Source organism: Anomaloglossus baeobatrachus, chromosome 5, assembly GCF_048569485.1.
Source record: "Anomaloglossus baeobatrachus isolate aAnoBae1 chromosome 5, aAnoBae1.hap1, whole genome shotgun sequence".
Lineage (NCBI taxonomy): Eukaryota > Metazoa > Chordata > Amphibia > Anura > Aromobatidae > Anomaloglossus > Anomaloglossus baeobatrachus.
In genome coordinates, this window is record NC_134357.1 from 296,833,749 (window position 1) to 296,852,899 (window position 19,151).

At 48.1% G+C, this 19,151-nt stretch overlaps 1 protein-coding gene across 3 annotated transcripts in view; it reads right to left on the reverse strand.

The window, feature by feature from the left end:
* Window positions 1-18,241, reverse strand: part of ITGB4 (integrin subunit beta 4) — a 114,691-nt gene extending 96,450 nt beyond the window's left edge. For all 3 annotated transcript variants that reach the window (XM_075349615.1, XM_075349614.1, XM_075349616.1), the window contains exon 1: window positions 17,791-18,241. In XM_075349615.1, coding sequence (XP_075205730.1) covers window positions 17,791-17,806 — 16 coding nt within the window. In that variant the 5' untranslated portion in view covers window positions 17,807-18,241. The remainder of the gene's footprint in view (window positions 1-17,790) is intronic.
* Window positions 18,242-19,151: the final 910 nt, after the last annotated feature.

Here is a 19,151-nt window from a genome sequence, read left to right on the forward strand (position 1 = left end):
TCACTTGCATGCTTCTCTGATCTATTGTCAAACATTTGGGGACCCAGTTTGCAGATAGCTTCCTCATGTCCAAATGTTAATGGATAATGACACAAACACGTTCACAAGAAATCCCCATGATGTCTGCTATTGCTTTAGCTGAATTTCATCGACTCTCCAGTATGAGGTTGTGCACAGCATCGACGATCTGCGGACTAACAACCACTCTCGGTCGTCCAGGACGTTCCTCCTCCTTGGTGCTGAAGTGGCCAGTTTTAAATTTGGCAACTTAGTTCTTAACTGTGGAATATGAAGGACATTGATCCCCCAATGTCTGCGACATATCACCATGAGTATCCTTTCCTTGCAAAAGCAAGAATTTTATCACTCCTCTGCTCTCAGTTGCTGTGAAAAACCCATTAGACTAGGCCATTTTGTTTTCCCGCGTGCATAGAACACTGTTGCCATAAGCAAGAAACACAAAACTTTGAAAAGATATATAAGACACATAAGGCTTTCATGTGATGTAACATTTGTTACCATAGAAACAAAAATAAGATCACAAAGCCAAAGACTTATCAGCAGCCCCTCATACAGAGCTGCTTAGGGCTTGTTTATACTGTCTGACTTGCGATGTTAAATGACCGCTGATCAACTAGATGATTGCTGAAAGCCCTTTAATAGCCCGTTTTGATAGATCGCCCAGACTCAACAATCGGTAATAAGTTCTTCTGTGCAGAAAGACTGTTATTATTATTGGCAGCACATCAGCAGTTTACAAATGACAATGTGCTGCTGAGAACAATGATTTTTAGGCAAGATTTCACCCAACGAACATGCATTTTTGCTTCTTCATCGAGTGATTGACAGGCTGTTTACACTGGCATATTATTGGAAACAAACATTTTTAGGAATATGCATTCCCATTAATTGTCCAGTGTAAATGTACCCTTAGTTTTAATAGACTTACCTAAAAAATTGCGTAAAGAATATGTCCTCCTTCTTTATATTATGTTTTTTTTTTACTTATTGCTTACCTCATTCAGACCCTGTTCGACACACCTTTTATTATTAATGTGGCCAATTGACCCCTTGGACTGGAGAGTGACTTTAGTCGATAAATAGCAAACATTATTACGTATTTCTCTCTTTTCTTTTACTGGCCTTCAGCTCAATCTCAAGCAATGGCGACTTGATAGACAAACGCTTTCAAGGAAGAATCTTGTCTATTGGTAGCGCAGTTGCAATTTCCCATGCAAAAGCTAAAGACGCCAAAATGCGAGCATCCTTTGCCAATCAAGAAATGCAACTAAAATTAGAGAAAGCGCACTTGGAAGCAACACTAGCAGAGTGAGAAAGGAGCATGCAGATAGAGGGCTGACCAAAAGAAAAAAAAGAGGTAATGCATTGAGAAGGCAAGCGTGGATGCCGCCTTAGATAGACTAGCAGTAGACAAGGACACTGCAGCCACTGTAGCTAAAACAGAGTCCCTCGAGGCTACGCAACACCCTGAATTGTAAAGGCAAAGCCTGAGGCTTATACCACAAGATTTATCACAACTGCGATCCTGAGCAAGTGCGAAAATGAGAACACGATATCTGCGGTGAGATATACTGGATTCAACATGGGACGCAAATCCAGGACAGTTATAAACACGAAACACGAAAGCAACATGCACGATAATTCTGGTAGTGACAACCTTATCATTCACCAGGTAACCAAAGCAAATCATCTTCCTGGCACATTGTTTGTCACGCCAAAGGAATAAGACACCGAATGGCACCACCCAGAGGATACTAACAGGTATGAACACACCTCACATAACTATCAGGGCAAACCCATCACCAATATACTCTGCTGATAACCATTTCAAAACAGACTTTGATAAGTTCTTCTGATATGAACTGGTCTCTAAAGCCCCCCATCTAATTTAACGATTTACCAGGGATCCCGAAAACGATGTGACCTGATAAGGATCTCTGGTAAATAAGTCGCTGGGAGGTCGCTGGTGAGATGCCACACAGTCAGACCTTAGCAACGATGCAGTAACGATGAGTGACCTGTATAACCATGAGTGACCTGTATAGGAGGTCATTATTAGATGTCAAACACAGCGATGCGTCCTGCCCAGCAGGACATCACCTTTGAAGAAAATGGTCCAGACCCTTCAGCAACGACTAGAGATCTCACAGCAGGGGCCTGATCGCTGGTAGGTGTCACACTTAACGAGATCGCTGCTGCGTCACAGAAACATTGACGCATCAATGATCTCGTTAGCAATCTCGTTAGCGATCTCGTTGTGTGTGGCGGGGCCTTAAGGGGCTCTTAATGTTCAATGACCAAGCTGAAGGTTTCAGGGCCTGAAGGGCTGCTTTTCAAAATGTCTTAGAGACTTGGGATTGATACACAGAAAATAAATAGATCTCTTAGTCAAATATCTGGGAGAAGAGTCCTCCAGACATGCAGCAAGGATCAGAGACATCAATATAAACCACCCTGAGATTGGATAGGTTGGACGAATGTTACGGCTCAGCAGGGGCAATAGAATCAAAAGAATTGATGACTTAGGCTACTTTCACACTACGTTTTTTTAACATCCGTCATGAACGTTATTTTAATGCAAAAACGGATCCAGTGCAAATGCGTTTTTATTTCAATGCATTTGCAATGGACTCGCATCAACATGCGTTCACCTGCGTTTGCGTGCGTTATAGTGAGGATCCAGCAACTCGCAGTTTTTTAACTTTTTTCAAAAATGCTACTTGTAGCATTTTTGAGCTGCATCCAAATACTGCAAATTGCTGGATCCTGACTAAACAGCATGCATGTGAACGCTGACATGCTGATAGACAGGATCCTGCTTGCTCTACTGAGCATGGCCAGGAACCAGCCTCGGGTGATCAGTCCCTCTCTCCACCTCCCTCCCCCTCCCTCTCTCTCCACCTCCCTCCCTCCCCCTCCCTCTCTCTCCCCTCTCCCCCACCTGAGAGCGGAGGACGCTCGTAACCAAGGTAAACATCGGGTAACCGCGGTCCTAGTTACCCGATGTTTATCTTGGTTACGTGTGCAGGGAGCAGCAGCCCTGCTCCTAGCAGCTGCAGACGCTCGTAACCAATGTAAATATCGGGTATCCAAGCAAGTTACCCGATGTTTACCTTGGTTACGAGACTCCACAGCTGTCAGAAGCCGGCTCCCAGTCTTTCACGTTCAGTTCCCCTCACTCCCGATCACATGACTCCAATGCCCGCCCATAAACTTAAAGTGACAGGATCCTGCAAAATAATACATGCGTTTGCATGCGTTTTTTTGCTGTAAAAGCAGGATCCGCTTTTGCAGCAAAAAAACGTTCATGACGCATGTTAAAAAAACGTAGTGTGAAAGCAGCCTTACCTAAAATATCTAACAAAGGCCTTCAGAAACTCTGAGAACTAAGTGAGCTGCAAATGGAAATCCAGGTTGCTAAATGTGAGAGCACTTACAAAGAGTTGCATTCCTTGAGATAGCCAGAGGTATTAACCCTATAGTACAAAAATTGCCCTACAATCTACAGGAGAGGTGGCTCACACAGGGTTCCACGTACAAATACAAATACAAACACAATGTTCCATTCCCTTTCTTTTCTGTTTTTGAAGAATCTGTGCACCAACAAGCAAGGATTAGGAATGACCCCAGCTTTGACTTTACATTGTCGTATGCCATGCCACGGCCATGGTTGGGTACTCGAAACGAGCAGGTCGGGAAAATGGTCAAGGTTTCCATTGACTTTCATTATACTTGGTGCTCGGGTCGAGCCCATCCAAGCATCCAACGTGCTCATTTTGAGTACCTAGCACCTGACCATGGTAGTGCTCGCTCATCACTACACACCATCACCAGCTTAGAAGGCAAATGTTTATTTTCCAGATTCTACTCACAGGTCTACTAGCTACTCTAAAGCAAGGATGAAGACACAGGATCCTGGCAAGCAGTGCCCACTCCATCAAAAGCCTCATTTACTTACGAAATGCAGAGCTTTCAGAGAGAAACCTAAGCAAGATTGTAAAAGCTTCTTGAAAGAAAACAGCATCTTCTAAAGTGCTGCACATCTACAACTCATCTCGCCAAAGACTGCAAATTCAGTATAAAATGCTCAGAATGTGACCCCACAGATCACAACACACCACTATATCCTGTCGCAGCCCCATGGAGTGCACAAAACACTTTAACGGACATTGTGCATGGCTGGGAGGAGGAGAACACTGCAACAGCTACACCAAAGAACACTTCATAATGTAGAGAAGCTTGCAAAGGGACAATAGACAGTGGCTCATGATCACAAATCTGCCTTGTTAGAGTCTACCCAAAGGGCCAAGTCTGTAAAAATGTACAACTTGGATGATCAAAAGTAACAGATCCTTGACAAGATCAACGTTCTCTGACCTATTCAATATCAAAGGGCCAAGCACCCCCTACTCATGAAAAAAGTGAAGGTACTGTGACAACAGCAGGAAGTAAAACTAGTGACTACAAAATTGAGTACTTGAATACCTACAATCATTAAATGTAATCGAATTCCTGACAACAGATCTGAAATTCCTCTTCCAGATGTAGCAATCCACCATGCACACTTAAATCGTCAAGCGCATGTTTTACCAGAGCTTAACCATCAGTACAATGGAATCCTGCTCTTGAGAAGAGATATCCTGCAGGTTCATAAAGTGAGACGTCATGACCAGCTGAGGGAGGATTCTCCGGTCATGATGTCTGTGTAACCAAACCCCCTTATCCTCTAAAATTAAACACACGGACTGCATGCGACTTGGTTCAAATGGCCACAGCAGCCTTTTTATTGCCTATTGTTTTACAGACTAGTACCTTAGGGACGCCGTCCAACGGGCGACCCAAAACAACCACATAACGGTAACAATAGACAATAACATTTACAATACCCCCCGGGGTAGGCCCAGTCCACTACTACTACTCCCCCTGTCCCCGGCCGCAACACACCGACCCAGAGACGAGGTGCCAATCACCCACGGATTGACCCCCACACTTTGGCAGAACCCCGTGCCTGCCACATCCCGGAAACCGAGAGCCACCATACCAAGACAATGACTCCCGGTCCAGCCACCAATCACTTCCAAACCTCTGGACCAGACCTACCCCCACCGCTACTGTGACAAAAGGTATCCCAACTACCCAAAAACATCTCCCACATGACAACACAAAGGGAGGGTGGGCGGGGATCGTTCAGCGTCCGGAAACAGAAGAGGAGGTAACTCCTTCCTCTCCCAGCTAACCCTTTCCCTGCTCCTCCTCTTCCTCCCCGGCTAAAACCATCCCCCAAAGCCATATTAGGCATATACCACTGTCCCTATTAACCCATCACTCCCTACCTCCCCCTTGGTCATGTCGCCCCTCCCCCCAAGTGGGTCCGTGGCTTTCTTGACCAGCTGAGGGAGGATTCTCCGGTCATGATGTCTGTGTAACCAAACCCCCTTATCCTCTAAAATTAAACACACGGACTGCATGCGACTTGGTTCAAATGGCCACAGCAGCCTTTTTATTGCCTATTGTTTTACAGACTAGTACCTTAGGGACGCCGTCCAACGGGCGACCCAAAACAACCACATAACGGTAACAATAGACAATAACATTTACAATACCCCCCGGGGTAGGCCCAGTCCACTACTACTACTCCCCCTGTCCCCGGCCGCAACACACCGACCCAGAGACGAGGTGCCAATCACCCACGGATTGACCCCCACACTTTGGCAGAACCCCGTGCCTGCCACATCCCGGAAACCGAGAGCCACCATACCAAGACAATGACTCCCGGTCCAGCCACCAATCACTTCCAAACCTCTGGACCAGACCTACCCCCACCGCCACAGGACAGACCACGTGACACCTTACGTGGCCTGGACCCGCCACACACCAAAAGCACGCTCCACACCATCCTGCAGACCCAACGCCCATAAATCCAGACCGACCTCGTTGAGGTGCACACCATCACCCCTCCGAAATCGCCAATCAGCCGGCTCCAAATCCCTGTGCCGTACCACAATCCCACCATTCCTGGTCACAAACCTAGCCACTACCCTATTCACCTGGGCCCTGGCCTTATTAACCTTCTCCACCGACCGAGCCCCTCTCCATGCCAACCTGGTCACTATGTCAGACCATACGACCAGCAAACCAGGATACCGCTTCCACAACTGCAGTAAATCAATCTTTATGTCTCGGATCAAATCCCGCGACGCCCTGGCACCAAGATCATTACCCCCCACATGCAATACCAGCACATCCGGGGGCCGCTCAACTTTACAATGGAAACGAAATTCCGGGACCACCCTGCCCCACTCCATGCCCCGAACTCCGATCCATCGAACAGTCGCCTGCGCACGATCCAAACCCAGCTGTCGACCATTCGGGCGGACCTCCGCCCGACGGGCACCCCAAAATACGAAGGAGTGCCCCAAGATCCAGATCAGGCACTTCCCTATAACAAATAAAACAAAACGAAAATATCAAAACCAATAACAGCACAACCACCAACACATCAAAAAAAAACACCCCTTTCCTCAAACCTTCCGCACGTAACCAAAGTCCCATGATGCTACAACAACTGCGGTCTCACATACCGCCGAAAACAAGAAGATTCCCATCTACCAATACGCTTTACCACCTCATCTCCAAGCCCCCAACGGGCTGCCTCCGTTGCTGCACCAATTCGGAATGAATGCGACCCGAATTCCTCCGGGCGCTCCCCCGCGTTACGTAGACTTAGCCGCAGCACCGCCACAAACTGAAACCTCGACAAAAACGACCCATTCAAATGCCGCAACAACGGGCCAGGTAAGCCTCCCCTCACGGCCATAAATCTCTCGACTAAACGCACAGGCACAATTCCTCTCCTGGAACCGCATATAACACCACCAATCTACCACGGCCCAGCTGATCCATTTTTGACCGGCGAATCCGGCACTCCACCTGACTACTGCTCACTTGCACGTCCTCAAACATCAAACCACCACCCGTCACCCTGGACGGGCTCACCAGCTCGCCTATCCGGAACGCCCCATAAAAAGCGAGACCGAAAGCCGTTGTAAATAGAACCGTCTCGTACACAGACTCACAAATGCCGCTCAGGCCACCCACCATCCGTCTCAACAAACCAAACGATACAGGGCGCCTCTTGTCCCTCTCCCGTACGCCACGGCGAAAGCCCCGCAAAGCCTGACGAACCCGAAAATCCTGTGAAACATCACGCTCCCCTCTCATTTTTAACCAAAATGCCACTGCCGACACCCGATGTGCCACAGCCGATGCCGATCGCCCGGCTGAAAAATCCGTACTCACCAATGACAACAAAGCCACCAAGTAATCCACGCTTTCCCCACCAAACATCAGACGCAACAACTCCTCCCATTCAGCCCACACCTTAGCATACCGGCACCAAGTCACCTCGGTCACCGAGTTCCGAATCAAGTCTGAGATCACCGCCTCACCAGATGCCACAAATCCTCGGGGCACTCCACTCCAACTTCGTCCGCCCACGGCAACAGCGCCCGAAACCTGCTGAACTGAAAACGAGACAAAGCATCAGCCACCTCGTTGTCAACACCCGGAACGTGCCTTGCCACTACCTGCACATTCAACTGCAGACATCTCAACACTAAATGCCGCAAATACACCACCACCGGCTCCGACTTAGCAGACAAGTTGTTAATCGCGTGCACCACCGCCTGGTTATCACAATGAAAACACACTTTCCTTCCGGCAAAGTGCGACCCCCATAGCTCCACTGCCACTACAATGGGGAATAGCTCTAACAGAGCCAAATTCCTAACCAAGCCGCTCTCCCGCCACGCCTGTGGCCACTGCCCGACACACCAATGACCTCTGAAGACAGCCCCAAACCCGGCCGACCCCGCCGCATCCGTAAACAGCTGCAACGCCCCGTTAGACGCCACCCTCTCCATCACCAGCGTCCGGCCGTTGAAATGCTGCAAAAATTGATCCCATACTTCCAAATCGTCCCTGATCGCCTTTGTGATCCGCACAAAATGCGCCGGCAACCGTACCCCGGCCGTCGCCGTCGCCAAACGCCTCGCAAACACTCTCCCCATTGGCACAATTCTGCAAGCAAAATTCAATTTTCCAAGCAAAGACTGCACCGCCTTAAGCCGCACCTTCTTCGCCGCTTTTACCCCTGACACTGCGGACCTCAAATCACGGACCTTCTCCGCCGGCAACCTGCATTCCATAGCAATGGTGTCAATTTCAATTCCCAGAAAACACATCACCGGCGCCGGGCCTTCCGTCTTATCCGGCGCCAAAGGAATCCCGAAACTGGCCGCAACTTTTTGCAACGCAAATAGCAAACCCGCACAAACCATCGAACCCGCCGGCCCGACACACAGGAAATCATCCAAGTAATGAATGATGGACGTAAGCCCGGACACGTCCCGAACCACCCACTCAACAAACGAACTAAATGCCTCAAAGTACGAACACGAAATGGAACAGCCCATTGGCAAACAACGATCAACATAATAACTGCCATCCCACCAGCAACCCAACAAATGCTGACTATCTGGATGAACCGGTAACAACCGAAACGCTGCTTCCACATCCGCCTTTGCCATCAATGCACCCCGCCCCGCCGCCCTAACCAGGTCCAACGCCTTATCGAACGACACATAATATACCGCCGACAACTCCGGCGCAATGCCATCATTCACCGATAACCCTTCCGGGTAAGACAAATGATGAATCAGCCGAAATTTATTCCGCTCCTTCTTTGGTACCACCCCCAACGGTGACACCACCAAATTCCCGCACGGCGGGGCGACATAAGGGCCGCCCATCCTGCCCAAAGCCACCTCCCTTTCCAGCTTCTCATCCACCACTTCCGGGTGATCCCGAGCGGAACGCAAATTACGATACGGCGGAACCGATGCATTAACAACCGACGGAATATGAAAACCATCCGAAAAACCAGAACTTAACAACGCCGCCGCCTCCTTGTCCGGATACCTATTTAAAAACGGAACCATCACTTCTACCTTCACCGGCGTCGTCCCTCTTACCAGCCCCATCACCAGCCTTTTCTTTTCCTTTTTTAAAACATTTGGACAAGCTATGTCCCCCCCCACATCCGGAGCATTCATGCTTAAAACGGCACGCCGCTCCAAACCTGCACTGCCCTTCATTGTACTGCCAACACAAACCTTTCTTGAAACTTGCCGGGGACCCGGCCCCCCCCGAACCCCCGGCGCCCCCCCGAAAGGGCTGAGCCGGTGCCGACATCAATCGCATCCATAAGGAAATATCCTTATGGTCCCAACGCATATCTGGCCGCAATGCCTTCCGCTGCCTAAATTGCTCGTCGTAGCGCAGCCACGCCAGTCCGCCATAAACTCGATAAGCCTCCCCTATCGCATCCATGTAGCCGAACAAAGCCGAACAATGCTCCGGCTCCTTCTCCCCGACCACGCTCGCCAAAATCGCAAATGCCTGTAGCCAGTTGGCAAAAGTCCGAGGAATAAGCCTATAACGGCGCTTTTCCTCCTCGTCCTTCTCCTTTTTGGAATCACTCGGCTTAACCCTATCCAAATTAAATTTCTCCAGGGGAAGCAGAGAAAATATCTCCACATATTCCCCTTTCCAAATTTTTTCCCGCACCTCCTTCTTTAAATGGGCCCCCAGCGGGCCCTCAAAACAAACATAAACTTCGCTTTTAGCCCTATCATCTAAGCGCACCACCTCATCCTCCTTCTCCTTTTCCTTCTCCTTTTCCTTCTCCTTTTCCTTCTCCTTTCCCCCCCCCGTCTCACTCCCCCCTTCGCCCCCCCCTCTACTCGCACCCGCTCCGTCACCCCCCGTCGCCGCCGAGGCCCCTAAACCGGCTGCACCCACCCACGCCGCCACCGGCGCCTGGGCCCCCTCCCCCCCCGCTCCCGAAGCCGCCGCCAGCCCCTGCAACAGCCCCAACAATTGACTCCACACTGCGAAACCAGCGGGCGCTGCCGTAGCCGCAGCCGCCCCCCCCCCGAAGCCCCCCGCCAGCGCAGCCCCTGCCGCCTCCGCGGCCGTCTCACCCGACCGCCGCTCGGCGTCTCCCGAGACCGCCGCCTCGCTGTCCTCCGTCTGTCGTCCATCCGACTCCTCCGAACCGAAAGCCTCTTCCCCCTCCTCGCCGCTGGCCTCATCTTCCATCCGACATCCGGGGGGCGCCGCCGCAGCACCCCCCCCACCACGGCCGCCAGACAGGGCCGCCGCGTGGGCAGAGTCATCCCCGCTCCATCTCTTGCCCCGGGGTGACAACCCAGGAGACCGTCCTGTCCCCCGCGCCGGCACCCCGGGCCTCGACCTCTTGCGCCCGCCCCCCTGCCGACTGCAAGGGGCCTCTGGGCGCGGACGACCAGACGCCCGGCTCCGGATCTCAGCCGTCGTCGCCTCTGGCCCTCCTGGGCTATTGCAGGCCTCCATCCGCCGAGTCCTCCCGCTCCCACGGGAGACTGCCACATCCGGGGGCTGCACAGCGGTACTGAGTGACCCGGCGGTTGCCGCAGGGCTCCCGCCGTCACTCCTTCTCTCAGCCGCACCGGGGTCAGGCACCGCAGACCCCCCCCCGGCGCCGGACCTACCGCCACGTGCAGCCCCGCGGTCCCCCCGCCGACTGCAGGGGGATCTGCTGGCCTCTCTCCTGCGCCGAGCGCGCTCCCGGCCTGGAGCCGCTGCAGTCTCAGTAACTCCAGCCCTGAGGCCGGGACCGGAAGCAGGCCCCGTGCTGGCCACTCCCACCTCCCGACCGCCGCGGCTGGAACGAAGATTCCTCCCGCCGGCCTCTGCAGCAGCCAGACGCTGCTGCTGCGCTGCACTCTGCGGAGGGTCCCTGGAGGGGCTCTTACATCTCCTCCTCGCCCCCCCCGCGCCCGGGGAATACCTGCGGGGGGGCCGCGACTGGCGCCCGCCGCTGCTGGGGGGACGAGGGGCAAGCGCCGACGGGTTAACCCCGGCAGCCCTGATGTGGGTCTGCACTGCCAGGGGCCCGTGCGCTGCGACCGCTGCCTGAATCAGACGCTGGAGCTCCTGAAGATCTGCCATGGAAGTGCACGTGCAGATCGTTCAGCGTCCGGAAACAGAAGAGGAGGTAACTCCTTCCTCTCCCAGCTAACCCTTTCCCTGCTCCTCCTCTTCCTCCCCGGCTAAAACCATCCCCCAAAGCCATATTAGGCATATACCACTGTCCCTATTAACCCATCACTCCCTACCTCCCCCTTGGTCATGTCGCCCCTCCCCCCAAGTGGGTCCGTGGCTTTCTCATCAATGGGCCTCGCAATGCTCCCTATACTTAAAACCTAGACCTAGGATGGGTCATAATAGGAGACGAATGTATGGGATGCTTGCATACCCACTCCTTTGTGACAAACATGCTTACAAATACCCTGGAGAATGGTCATCCGTTCCTGTTCCAACTCTGTAACAATGAATTTTATGTAAAGAAACTGCCAAAGAGCATCCAACTACTCAAGCCTTTAATAGACTTTATTCACAACAGCAGTATAGCATCCAACAGATATGAGGACCAGTTAGGGCAGTGTTCCCCAACTCCAGTCCTCAAGACCCACCAATAGTGCATGTTTTCAGGGTTTCTTTCACATTTCTCGGGTCAAAATTTAATGTTTAGTGTTGGTTCCAACACCTGTGCAATAATAAGGAATCCTGAAAACATGCACTGATGGTGGCGTCACACCTCTTCCCTTTAGAGCCCACAGACCACGTCTACCAAAGAGAGATCAAGCGTCAAAATGTTTCTCCTTTCTCAAGCACAACTTGCAAAGCAAACCAGAGATAAAAGAAATCACTTTTTCTTCATCATGGCAAAGATTTTCAAAAACGGTCATGCAGAGATAGTCATCACTCTCAAGAGATTCTGAAAAGTGCTGACTCCTACCCATGTTTGGAGTATACCATGCAAAGAAACCAGGCCAAATTAGGGTGGTGTTTGATTCTAGTGCTAAGTTTAATAGCGTCTCTCTGAACAACGTTCTTCTAACAGGTCCAGACCTTAACAAAAAACTGCTGTGAGTACTTAGGCATTTCCATATGGGATCCATTGCCTTTTTGCTGACATCCAGCAAATGTTCCATTGCTTCCTCGTAAGAGCAAGGAACAGAAATTTCTTAAGGTTCATCTGGTACAGACACAATGATCCTTCTAAGTCTGAGATAGAAAAACTGACCTGCACATCCTAACAGATAAATGTGAACAGGTGCATACCACAAATACAATAAACTAAATTAGACAACTGCACTCTGTAGCGCTACAGGATGCCAACATTGAATAAGGGAATTATGGACCTTCATTACTCCTATTGGAAATAGAAAAATTGAGATACTTAGCACATAAAGTGACCAGTTTTAGAGAGCCCAGCAGCCAGTGTAAGGAGTATTTCTTTGCTGGGTCCCTATCATGATATGCCTCTATCTGGTCTGAAAGCCTAGGATTTTATGAGCAAACAGGATCTTGCTAAATTAAAAATCGCCTAAAGCTGGTGGGAGAAGTGCTCAGTAAGAAGGAATGAAGTACAAGCTTTAGGCGGTTATCAATTTAGCAGGTTCCTGTCTGCCTTTAAAATTGTAGGCTTTCAGCCCAGATAGAGGTATGTCATGAGAGGGACCCAGCAAGGAGCTACGCCTTTTTCTTGGCTGCTGGGCCCTTTATGTGCTAAGCATCTACATTTTTCAATTTAAATAGCAGTAATGTAGGTCCATAATTCCCTTATTTTATGTTTGCACTCTTTAGCACTACAGAGTGCAGCTGTCTATCTTTTAATGATGCTTCTAAAGACATCATAGAATACACATCTTTGACAACAACAGCCTTTCCCCTGCAGGAACTATTTATGTACTCAAAAGGTCTGCTCAAAAAAAAGTAGAACATGGATCAGATGTTAAAACATTCATAGAGAAGGACTTTTATATCGATGACTGGAAGCCATGCTTTCAAATGAGACTTCCATTAGTCTTCTCTGGAGAGCCCAGGAGATGTTTGCCTGCTCAAACCTCAAGCTTCACAAATAGCCTCAAACAGACAAGAACTGATGGAAGTATTCTCTTGTCAGGACTTATGTAACGGACATGGACTTAGGGTTAGACCCTGTACCGATGCAACACAACCTTGGACTTTTCTGGAATTTAAGGTCAGACACTTTCACCTTTCAAGTCAGTCAGGAAGTAAAATCTTTCACACATAGAGGACTTCTGTCTACCATCAACAGCTTGTACAATCCCTTAGATTTCGCAGCCTCCATTATAATTCAAGGCAAGGCCCTATTAAGAGACTTAAGAAGGGAAACATCTTCTGACTGGGATACACCACCTTAGAAGAGCATCCACTGGGGTGGACGGATGAAGGAACTCTCTAGCAGCCCTGTTGAATCTGAAAGTGTGAACACCAGATGCCCCAGTGCCATCTACAGAAATACAAAGCCAAAAACTCGATATATTTGCAGATGTTCTGTCAAGGTGATTGCTGCCATTGCCTACTTTAAGACTGTGGATTCCAAAGGTCAGGGTCCCATCAGATTTGCCAAAGGGAAAGCCAAATTTTCACCGCACTCAGAGCACACTATACCCAGGTTACAGCTTTGTGCTGCAGTTTTAGCTGCTGAGTTAGCTAAATTCATCACATTCGAGATAGACATTGACCTGAAAAAGACCAAGTTGTATACAGACAGTAAAGTGGTCCTAGGTTATACCCACAACAAAACTTCCTGATGTGCAGTCATGTAATAGCCTGTTTAAACAGGCAAACAGCTCTAATGGTGTACACTGCTTGATCTATAAAAAATTGCTCTGTAGACATAGACTGCTATTGTTCTCAGTTGCGAGAGCCCTCTTTACGCAGGATGATATCCTGCCAAAAATAATAATTTTTTGGGCAGCACAAAATATAATTTCACCTTACGAGCGAGCAGTTTGCTCTTTCTTCGGGGGAGAGTGGTAGTCTGTTTACACTGAAAGATTATCATGATAATCTTTCAGTATAAGGAGTATTTCTCACATAGCGAGATCGCTAGCGAGATCGCTGCTGAGTCACAGGTTTTGTGACGTACCAGTGACCTCAACAGCGATCTCGTTGTGTGTGACACTAAGCAGCGACCTGGACCCTGCTGTGAAATCGCTGATCGTTACACACTGTTCTGGTTAATTTTTTGCTCGTTGGTCTCCAGCTGTGCAGCACACATCGGCATATTTGACGGAGGGAGACCAACAAGCACTGACTCTGTGTAAGCAGCGTACGCTGGTAACCAGGGTAAATATCGGGTAACTAAGCAAAGCGCTTTGCTTAGTAACCCGATGTGTACCCTAGCTACGTATACAGGGAGCCAGCACTGGCAGCCTGTAAGCGGTGTTCGCTGGTAAGCAGGGTAAATATCGGGTAACCAAGCAAAGCGCTTTGCTTAGTTACCCGATATTTACCCTGGTTACCAAGCGCGGCATCGTTACACGAGTCGCTGGTGGCTGGTCACTGGTCGCTGGTGAGATCTGCCTGATTGACAGCTCACCAGCGACCATGTAGCGACGTACCAGCAATCCTGACCAGGTCGTATCGTGGTCGGAATTGCTGGTACGTCGTTTAGTGAGGCGGTACCCTAACTTCACATTCAGTTTACTTTTGTTGCAATCTTACATTGTAATGGCTATGCTCTATTTACTAATATATGGTATATTACAAACGTGAGTACACCCCTCACATTTTTGTAAATATTTTATTATATCTTTTTATGGGACAACACTGAAGATATGACTCTTTGATATAATGTAGTCAATGTTCAGCTTGTATAACAGTCTAAATTTATGCTGCCCTCTAAATAGCTCAACACACAAACATTAATGTCTAAACTGTTGGCAACAAAAGTGAGTACACCCCTAAGTGAAAATGGCCAAACTGTGCCCAAATAGCCATTTTCACTCCATGGTGTCATGTGACTCATTAGTTTTACAAGATCTCAGGTGTGAATGGGGAGCAGGTGTGGAATATTTTGTGTTATCGCTCACACACTCTTATACTGGTCACTGGAAGTTCAACATGGCGCCTCATGGCAAAGAATTCTCTGAGTAAAGAATTGTTGCTCTCCATAACGATGGCCTAGACTATAAGAAGATTGCCAACAGAAACTGAAACTGAGCTGCAGCACGGTGGCCAAGACCATACAGCAGTTAACAAGATAAGGCTCTAAGCACAGGCCTCACCATGGTCGACCAAAAAAGTTGAGTGCACATTCTCAGTGTCATCTCCAGAGGTTGTCTTTTCAAACTAGACGAATAAGTGCTGCCAGCATTGCTGCAGAGGTTAAAGGGGTGGGGGTCAGCCTGTCAGTGTTCAGACAATACGCTGCACACTGCATCAAAATAGTCTGCATGTGTGTTGTCCCAATAGGAAGCCTCTTCTATAGATGATGCACAAGAAAGCCTGCAAACAGTTTGCTAAAGACAAACAGACTTAGGGTAAGTTCACACAGTGCGTTTTTCGCAGCGTTTTTGCGCGTTTTTCAGGTGCGTTTTTGGCCTCAAAACTGCATGACTTTGCTTCCCCAGCAAAGTCTATGAGTTTTCGTTTTTGCTGTCCGCACACAACTTTTTTTTTTACTTGCGTTTTTGAGCTTAAAAAAAAAAATGGACATGTCAATTCTTTCCTGCGTTTTTCTGCGTTTTCCCACCATGCAATGCATTGGAAAAATGCAGAAAAACGCAGAGATGCAAAACGCAGCCAAAAACGCACCAAATCACGGTAAAAACGCATGCGTTTTTGCCGCGTTTGTTTGCCGCGGGTGCGTTTTTAGCGGCCAAAAATGCACAAAAACGCAGCGTCAAAAAAACGCAGCATGTGCACATAGCCTAAGGACATGGATTACTGGAACCATGTCCTATAGTTTGATGAGACCAAGATAAACATATTTGGTACAGATGGTGTCAAGCATGTGTGGCGGCAAGAAGGTGAGGAGTACAAAGACAAGTGTGTCTAGCCTACAGTCAAGCATGGTGGTGGGAGTGTCATGGTGTGGGGCTGCATGAGTGTTGCCGGCTGTGGGGAGCTACAGTTCATTGAGGGAACCATGATTGCCAACATGCACTGTGATATACTGAAGCAGAGCATGATCCCCTCTCTTCGGAAACTGTGCCATAGGGCAGTATTCCAACATGATAACGACCCCAAACGACTCAAGATGACCACTGCCTTGCTAAAGAAACTGAGGGTAAAGGTGCTGGACTGGCCAAGTATGTTTCCAGACCTAAAACATGTTGAGCATGGGCATTCTCAAATGGAAGGTGGAGAAGTGCGAGGTCTCCAACATCCACCTGCTCCGTGATGTCGTCATGGTGGCACCTATGAAACTCTAGTGACCTCCATGTTCAAGACAGTTAAGGCAGTGCTTCAAAATCATGGTGACCACACAAAACATTGATTACAGTGAAATAAGCATTCCTGGCAACGCTCATTCACAATAATCGTGCAGTGTAATGAACCTTAACACTATATGTAGATAGAGTGATCTTGCTTGCTCCAATCTGCCCATACTGAAGCCAAGCACTTTTTTCCATTAATGGAGCATGTTGTAAAAAAAGCACTTAGTCAGCCATTAGTAATATTAATAGTGGTCGGTGCCTCCTAATCTAAGCAAACACCTGGATCTACTCTCCATTGTACAGAACATTGCAGTGTGTAGACAACCAATCCTCCAATCCTCAGAGTTTACAGGACTCTCCTTTCAAAAGCAATCCCTCCAGGTATGTTTTCTGCTGACATGTACCTGATCACACCCTCATAGCTTCAAGTAACAACAGGACAAGCAATCTCACAAACTTCTCCCGATGCTTCACTTGTCCCATCACACAACTATTTACATTGAATCACCATGTGTGCTAAATGTAAAAGTGCCATGAAGAACTTTCCGAAACGTTCGGGGGGGAGGTTATTTGTTTATTTGCAGAAAATATATGGTTTGTGGCGGAAAGGTAACATAGAGAGGTGTCTGGTATGTTCAGCCCTACAAAAGGTGCAAGAATCCATAGAAAGTATTTGTCCCTTTCTTTTATTAGGGCAACCCAACATTTTTGACATGGATGGACTAGTCTTTCTTTACCTTCTGCTGTGGTCATAAGTTTTATGGAAAAAATATTAAAACTTTCTTTAAGTGTTCACGGTAGTGCTGTAATAACCAACTGTAAAGTTTACAACTGCATCGCCGTCCAAGTCAGTAACACACAGTGGTGAATTCTGTTAACCCATTCACTTCAGGAAACTAAGAAGTGACTTATGCAATTACACGAGTACGAAAGAAAAAAGAAAAAAGAAAAAACTAATAAAGCAGCAAGTTCAGAACGATGAAAAACAAGCTGAGTTTTTGGAGCACAGATTCATTTTCCTAACACCTGAGATAACAGACTCTTCCTGATCATTCAGCCTGGGCAGACGGTGAACTTGACAGTATTTTTTGAACTTGACATCTTTGTAGTGAGATATCCTCCATTTTTTGCACATTGTTATGGATTATATAGCTGCTTTGTATGACTTCGGCGCTGCCTTCCTATACATTTGAGCCTTGCGCTTTGTTCTTCACTTCTAATACGTAATTCATTTTTTAACATTGCTGATGTATGTAAAGCGCTATGGAATTAATTGCGCTATATAAGTGAATAAACATTATTATTACAATATTGTTATTAACACATAATAAAGTTAATTTACATCCTACGACTGCAAAAAAAACTACAAAAAATAATGTTTCAATTAGTTTTCTTTTATTAGACTTACCAGAAACAAGTCTCATCCGGTAGAGAACTAAATCCCAAAAGGTTTAATCTGATATCCTAGCGCTTGTTATCCTAAAGGTATGCCAACTGTCCGCTTTGCCCTTTTGTAATCCTTCACGGTTGATGGTATCCTACTCAAAATAAGGTCCAGAGAGAAGATTTGGAGTTCAGTCTCCTGCAGGAGGGACAGGTCCTTCCCTCCCCTTTTGTGGAGAGTACAAGAGAGAGCGAGAGAAGGAGTTTTATGGACGCCTGTGCGTGACTCAGACCTTGCTCTGCTGTTTCTGACATTCCTTAGACCTGTGAGCACACCTGGAGGGCAGGTACAATGGAGGAACAGCCCTGCCTCCCCCTCACCATGAACTCCCCCTCTTCTGTTCCCTCTCACTTTCTCAGCACACCCATGTAAGATAATGCTGGAAGTGACAGATTTCAGCCTCAGTCCTCAGCCTTTCAGTTCAGTTACTGAAAAAAATGATTGTTAGTGGGGAGGTGGAGGCATGAAGGGGGGGTATGGAGAGAACAAAAGGCAAAACAGTGAATTAAACCATCCTCCCCCTGCCCAGAATGCAGTATTTGGATCAACAGGACGGCTATGCCGAGCTGATCTTGATACTGAATACTAGGTGATACGTGATAGCGTTTTCTGCAAATTCAACTTCATGCCAACTACAGACCTGAAAAGTTATGTTCTTATATCCCTGCAACTATTGTGACCTATTATAAAGCACAATTCCATTGAGATTTAACCACTTTGACCAATAGATGTATCATAAAACATACAAAATGTGATTACCATAAGTTACAGCCAGGGATGGACACAGAAATCATGGGGCCCCATAGCAGAATTTCTAATTGCCCCCCTTGCCACCCTCCCCCCTAAAAAAAAAGTATTATATCTCACAACTTTGCAGCCCTTACAAAGTTATTTCCTCCTCTTGAACCCCATAGATTCCCCTTTATTGTACCCATAAAGTATGATGGCAACAAACGTGCTCTACAAACACTATATGATACCCCAACAGTGAATTTCTCCACAGTACCCTCCATTGACATGGTGTGATGACCTTATTGTACTCCCTTTTCACTATTTATTACTATTATTATTATTATTATTATTATTATTTATTTATAGAGCACCATTGATTCCATGGTGCTGTACATGAGAAGGGGGTTACATACAGAACATGTGACGCCCTTGGCAAGCCAGGGGTCACAGGTCATAACACCACCACACCCTACACCCCAGTTAGGAACATCAAAGCTAACCAAAAATCCTTGTTGCCTTCCTCCAGGGCTGATGTCCACACCAGGGGGTGGGCCAGGCGGTTGGCTCCGCCCACCGAGGAGTTCACAGCTCTG